The sequence below is a fragment of the Telmatherina bonti genome (genome assembly GCF_933228915.1).
Source record: "Telmatherina bonti genome assembly, chromosome: 17".
Taxonomy (NCBI): Eukaryota; Metazoa; Chordata; class Actinopteri; order Atheriniformes; family Telmatherinidae; genus Telmatherina; species Telmatherina bonti.
The window spans coordinates 10,372,678-10,379,683 of record NC_136615.1 but is presented as its reverse complement, the minus strand read 5'-3'; the positions used below and the strand labels follow the sequence as shown (position 1 = coordinate 10,379,683).

The following is a 7,006-nucleotide window of genomic DNA, read 5'->3' as shown; positions in this document are numbered from 1 at the left end:
GTTGCTGTTCGCTCAGGTTTGGCCGGAGTTCTCCCTCTGGCTGAAAATGAACCAGACTACAGTGCTGCAGGCCCTGGAGGGTTGTTTTGACCGTATCTTGCATGACAGGCGTGTAAGCAGCTTAGTGAATGTGCTCTGGGTGAGAAAAGCATGCTGTACAAATCATAGCAGGTTGTTGCCTGAGTTAGACGTCACTATAGTGTGAATATAAATATTTCATTATCCAATTTTACCCTCTCGACACCTCCTCTCCTCGGTCTTCATGCATGACACTCTTCATATTCAGTAGATGAATTGCAAACGTGTTTGTGTAGCGCTGCTTTTACAATGTTCACCAAAGGAAAATGTTATATCCTGATTTCAGTGTGCAATAAATCAAGATAAAGTCAGTTCTGTTTTATGCCGATGTTAGATATCATAAACCTTTTATTTTTATTTTTATTTTAGACTAAATTTTCATGATAAAAATGGAAAATCTAATGAATTGGTTTGCACGAAAGTTTTCCATTTAAAGTCCGTCAACAACTTGATATCTTGACTAAATAAAACAGAAACTTCTTCATACTTTGATCCACCTCGGAAAAAGCTGCATTACCAGTATGTGACCTTCTGACCTTAAAAATATGTGTTTCTGGCTTGTTTTGATTGCACAGTAACATTCATTCTGTATAATCTTGGAGTCACTGCTGTCCAGTGACACTTCACAACTTTTGCTTTTGGGAAGCTGCCGTTTGTTACGCCTGAGTTTCACTTCATGCACTATGTCATACATCCAGCAACTGGATTCTCATCACTGAAATGCAAAAGGACAATGTTGGAGGAGAAGAGAGTGAAAGGGACAGAGGAAAAAACAAGAAAAGAGTCAACATGAGGCAGACTTTTACTGACCAGAGAGAGCTAAGAGTGGGACGCATCATCAGAGAGAAAATCATTCAAAGTTTAGGAGGTTTCTTTTAAATCTTAAAAGAAATAAAATTAATTTTCTATTTCATTCTCCCTCTCCTTATGCAGATGTAGCTGACACTTTAACTTATCACATCAGTGTCCTTTATCTCTATATATGTTTAGATATTCAGCTTCTTGCTAACAAGCATTTATAGGAAACTTGGAGGGGATGATGGAAAGTGGGAATCACAGATCTTTAGAGACGATCATACAATACATTGGTGGTAATTTTACTTTTTCACAGGTTCTTACTTCTTTACTGTTCTCTCACCTGCAGATGTTTGGGGTTAGATTTAGCATTGCACATGTTATGATTAAAATAAAGCATCACGCATGTAATATATCAGCATCTGTGGTGAAACTGCAGCTGATGTTAATGAGACAGATGTGTTTTGATCTTGTCAATGTTTTTTTCCGTTCTTTCTTTATGTTTCTTTAAACTTGATGTGGAATCATATTCACAGACACTGGTTGTCTGGAGCATCCTAAAATTCTTATTTTTTGTTACTGTTTTTCATTTATCTTGCAAAACACTGATTATCTATCATCAGCAAACCATTAAATTGAGTTTGTTTTAGATTTAATTTAACACTTTTACGGCCAGATCCATGAAAAATGGGTAGAAAATTCCAATTCTTTGAAGATAAGGTCTGTTTTGTGAAACTTTATATAAAAAAAAAATATATATATATATTGTTTGTGATATATTATTCATGAAAATGTTCTTGGCTTCCTGGTATCTAATGGGCAGAAGACAATTATCAGATTGTGTACGAATGATTTTAAGCAATGGTTTTTACCATAGTGATGCAAAATGTCTCATTTAAATCTATAAGCTTATTTAATTATTCTATCCAGAACTGACTTTCTTTAGTCTTTTTGTACATAAACAGACCATTCTGGATCTTTGTAGTGAATAACTGATTAAATAGGACAATTCCCCCCCCCCCCCCTAAACGATAGTTTCACATTGTTATTTACTTTTTATGCAAACAAGAAAAAAATGCATTTTGATGCAGTTCATGCCTTCAAGATTAATTTCAGACTTAGTATTAATATAAGCATTCATTTTATCTAACGTGCTTCTGAACAAAGAAAACCATTTATTTTTCTCACAGGACAAACTGAAATCAGTAAATAACACATTTTATATGCAAATGTAATTTTCTCAGTTTGATAAAACAAATAAAAATGGTTGCTATAATTACATTTCCGCAACAAATAAAAAGAAAAGGGAAAGAAAACACAAGAGTAAAAGAACAAGAAGTGTAACATGAGCAGCGAAGCTCCTGAACGTGAAAGCTGCGTGCAGTGGGAACTAAAACAGCTTCAAGGAAGATAAATTGAGATTTATGGGGAGTTTGACGCTTCTTCACTATCAGCTGCTCCATCTCTTCTTCTTTGTCTCCTACCTTCCTGGCTTTATTCTTGCTCTCGTCATAACCACGCTATTGGTCAGGGGGAGTGGGAGGGGAGGGCGTCCACGGTGGGCGACAGCGACCATGTCACTTGGTCCTGACAGGATTTTGTCCTATAAAAAGCGGCTCTGACCGCAGAGCAGCTCAGACTTTTCCGTTCAGGTGAGCCGTGCACACACAGATCCGCGTGCGATGGAGCGCACCTTCCGAGAGCAGCTCTTCTTCCTGCTGTTGTGTCTGTCCGTCCTCAAGGGAGACTCCAGATATGTGGAGGTGAGAGTTTAGACAGATTGAAAATAAATCCATTTTCTTTTCTATTTGACATGCAGGTTGAACTTTGCGCGTGCACTTTCCTCCATCTTGCAGAGTAACGAGATTTCAAAAGATGACTTATATTCCTTTTTCACCTCGGATCTCAAGAGGGAGATGCCTGATGTGTTGATGTATCGACGGCCATTGCGTAAGTCAACAATACCTTGCAGAAAACATTGTTGATAAAGAATGTTTTTGTTTTGTTTGATGCACAGAAACCTGGTTGCATTTATATATTTCTTGCAGATAAGAGACATAAGAAATTTATTTTTAGAGATAAAAATCTAAATAAATTGTATGGAAAGTCATGGTCAGGTAAAAACACAAACAAACAAAAAAAAACAACGAATATTTTTCAATTTGCACTTATTTACTTTGTGCATAAATGAATTATTTCTGTGTGATTGTCAGGTTGTCTGGATATGGTGGCCGTGGAGGGTCAGTTCACCTTTACAGCAGAGACCCCTCAGCTCAGCTGCGTGACTTTCTTCATGGCTGAGCCCAATGAAGTCATCAGTGTGGATTATGACAATGTTGACATTGACTGCAGCAGAGGAGACTTCATCACAGTAAGATAACAACTCTCATCGCGTTACATTCATCTTTTACACCCTCAAACACTGCACAGAAGCAGCTTCTTGCCTCTGTTATGTCATTTTACACATAAATCCAGCAAATGAAATGGGAGTTTATTGTGTTTTTCATGCATTCTGCTGTTTTTTGTGCCTCCAAACACTGGGACCTGTTTACATGCTAAGATTAGAAGCACTTCCTGATTAGAAAAAAAAAGCTCCTTTAACATAAGCAATTGTGTTAAATCTGCTTACTTCAGTTGACCTGCCTTTGGCACGCGCCGCATGCTCAACACATTACAGTGGTCCAAACCTAAACCGCCAAACCTTGTTGTTCAATACAAGTATTATGTTTATTCTCTGTTCATTTCTCCATGAAGGTTTTTGATGGCTGGGTGATGAAAGGTGAGAAGTTCCCCAGCTCCCAGGACCACCCCCTGCCTCTGTTTGAGCGCTATGTGGATTACTGCGACTCTGGATCAGTGAGGAAAAGCGTGAGCTCCTCTCAGAACGTGGCCATGCTCTTCTTCCGCATTCACAGTGCCGGCAGCAGCTTCACCCTGACTGTCAGGAAACACATCAACCCCTTCCGTAAGTGCATCATCACATTTGTAAAGGGAAGCAAAAGAAAATGCATGCATGCGCTCAGCTGACGGCCCATTTGTGCAGCAATAAATGTGATTCTGTGGTGGTGGTGCAAGCCTGGCAGGGTGTTTTAGTCATCAGTTGCACCAACATGGGAGAGTTTGCCCCCCCCTGTTTTTCCAGATCAGGACCATAAACTCATTGTGAAAGCTGTGCTGCAGCATATAAACCAATGAAACCAGAAGAAAGGACAACTCTGAAGGCAGCATTTAACTAAAAAAAGAGATGAATTTGCTTAATTGTGACATTTTATTTATACTTACTTCATGCAACAATTAAGACAGAAGAAAATCTTTGTCATGAGATGTAACAGAAAAATTTGTATTTACATTTTTTTCCACATGACAGTTCACCAAAGTGCTCCTGCTCGTAACTTTCTTGTCTCTTCGCAGCTTGTAATGTTATCTCACAGTCACCAGAGGGCAGTTACACAATGGTTAGCCCCCAGCAGCAGAGAAACTGCAGCTTCTCCATCATATATCCTGTGGCGATAGATATTTCAGAGTTCAGCCTGGGACGCCACAACAAGTTCCCAAAGGTGAGAGACTTCATTTAGCTTCTCGTCCTCAATGCCCAACTTTTGAGGTTTTGCAAAGCAGGGAATGCAAAGCAGGATTTTTATTTTTTTTTTGCATTGGAAGCAGTTACATTTTATTATGAATGATCTTATAAAGTTTCAGTTAAAGCAGAAAAAGAAAACATGAGTCAGAACGGCGGTATTGGTAATGGATATATGGAGCGAGTATATAAACAGGGTATGAGGAAATAAACTGATAGCTGATACTAAGCCAATGCAAAGATGACACAATAATGAAATGTTAATTGGTAAATTATGTCATGATGATGCACTGATTCTATGTACTTAGCTGAACTCATTTATATGTTGTGTTAGGTAAGGATGATCATATTAAAACACAGATTTTTTTTTTTGTAAGGACTTAAACCAAAGCATTAAGTACAAATTTTAGATTTTTATGATCATTTTATAATATGTTACACATGCGTAAGATCGGCTCTTTTTGATGTTTGCAGCATCTTTTTGCTTTGGTTTTTCAGAAAACAGCTTTACAATGGAGCTGTTTTTAGAAATAAAGCATTGCATGCTAGCTTCTCAGCACCAAACAGACTCAGAGAGGTTTCAGAGCTTTGTTTCTGTCTACTCAGTTATTTTCAGGATAGCCAAACTCAAACCATAAAAAAATATCAGAAGGATCAAAATCTGAACTTTTGCTTAAGCTTGGAATAAAATACTGATAGGGAAATATTAATAGAAGTTTTGCCACCAAAACTGGAGCCTTGTGGAACAAATGAGGTTCAACAGAACTGTAACTATAAACCACAATACAAAAACTACAAAGTCCAGAGGAATATTATTGATCTTGAGGTATTTAAACAAGTGTTTGTCATCATTATAGGCATTTTTTTCACAGCAGACATTTTCAAATGTTGTAGCAGGAAGGAACAAGTGGCTGCAAACGCTGCATTTCTCTTAGATAAGACAGAAGGCAGTCTGCAGTAAAAGGCTTTTAACCCCGTTGATATGGTCAACAAATGATTTTAGTTTAGAGTTTAGAAAGATTTCCAACCCGTGTGCTTCATGTTTGCAGCTATATTCATGTGCATGAAGGCCCTTGCTATACGGAGGAACAGAAGTAATATGCTTGTTATGGAGATCACTGTAAAACATCTCTATGGTCTGCAGTAAACTGAGCTGAACTCAAGTATGTCTGTTGGTCTTCAGTTCTTTCTCCCCACTGTCGCTTGGTGTTGCTTTTTTATTAAATAAAGTCAACAAATGAGAAGAAATTGTGTGGGATGTGTTAAATTAGGTGCTTTATTTCTATCTTCTTTGTGAAAGGTGGTTTGCAGTTTCAACTCACCGTTTATGTGAGCCTCTCTGTCACAAAAGTTGTAATCTTTGCTTGTCTACTTGTTAACTCTGCATCCAACTGCATGCAGCTCGAATGCGTAAGTGTGTGGACTGAGGATATCCGCTCCAACATGCGTTTGGCTCAATCTTCATTCAGAAAGAAAACCTGAACCAGGCAAAGCAAAGGAAGAGAGTTTTAAAAAGGGAAATTATCTTTGCATCTACAATATAATATCGACTGATTACATTTCCATGTGAAGATTTACCACAGATGACCCAAAAAAAGTAGCATGTAGGGCTTCATTTGCATCTGCACAGCCCCACTCAGTTTGCAGGTGCAGAAGTGGAAATTTTTATATTCTGCTTCAGTGTATCCCCCCCTCCCCACTCTTACATTTCTTGCATTGACAGCTACAAATCCCTGAAAAATGCTGTCAATTGTAATCAAAGAACATTTCTGTAATTCCCCTTGATGCAATCACACAGGCTTTTTTTTATATCTGTGTCAATTCTCACAAACACACACACTTCCATGCACACTTACATCTTGCAAATGAAGTCGGTCCATGTGCTGAGATTAGCAGAGCAGAACTGATTGCTGAAATTTGTCCCATATTATGTGCCGATTTCCACAGAGATCATTGCCCGGATGTGCAGAATCTGGAGATTTCGTGCAGCTTTTGGGAGGAAATGGCATCGATACGTCTAAGCTGATTCCAATCACAGACCTCTGCATCTCCTTCACTGGGCCCAGTAAGAACACACACACCTGCATTACTTCGCTCTTTAACACACACACACCTGATCGAGCACAGTGACATTTCTTCCTCCTCTCTCCTGCAGCCCACATGAAAATCGGCTGTGAAAACACAGTGGTGAGGATGGTGTCCAGCGGAAAGTTCGTCAGCCGAGTGTCTTTCAGCTACAGGCTACTAGACAAGCAGGAATTACAGACCATAAAGCTCAATAATGTGGAAGATTTCTGTTTCAACAACTGATCCGGACTGGATCATAATGTCACAAATGCATCGTTTGACTTCAAACATTTCTAGAATTACTTTATTGGCAACAAAACCCAGTTAATCTAAATTGCAAAGATTGGAATAATATGTATAAAAATAAATATATATCCTGTCATAAGGAACATCATTTACACACCTTATTATTTTGTTATTTTTCTCGCATTCTGATATTTCATGGTTCACTGTTGCTAAGTATATCTGTTAAGTGTCCTTTTGTGTTTG

General features: G+C 38.4%; 1 protein-coding gene across 1 annotated transcript; it reads left to right on the top strand.

Annotated features, from left to right (window-relative positions):
* Positions 1-2,555: 2,555 nt before the first annotated feature.
* On the top strand, positions 2,556-6,760 carry crhbp (corticotropin releasing hormone binding protein; the record flags this gene model as incomplete). The annotated part of the gene is made up of 7 exons (XM_079256520.1): positions 2,556-2,636; positions 2,730-2,823; positions 3,087-3,244; positions 3,628-3,838; positions 4,285-4,430; positions 6,398-6,515; positions 6,606-6,760. The coding sequence occupies 7 exons, from the start codon at positions 2,556-2,558 to the stop codon at positions 6,758-6,760; spliced, it is 963 nt and encodes a 320-aa protein (XP_079112646.1).
* Positions 6,761-7,006: the final 246 nt, after the last annotated feature.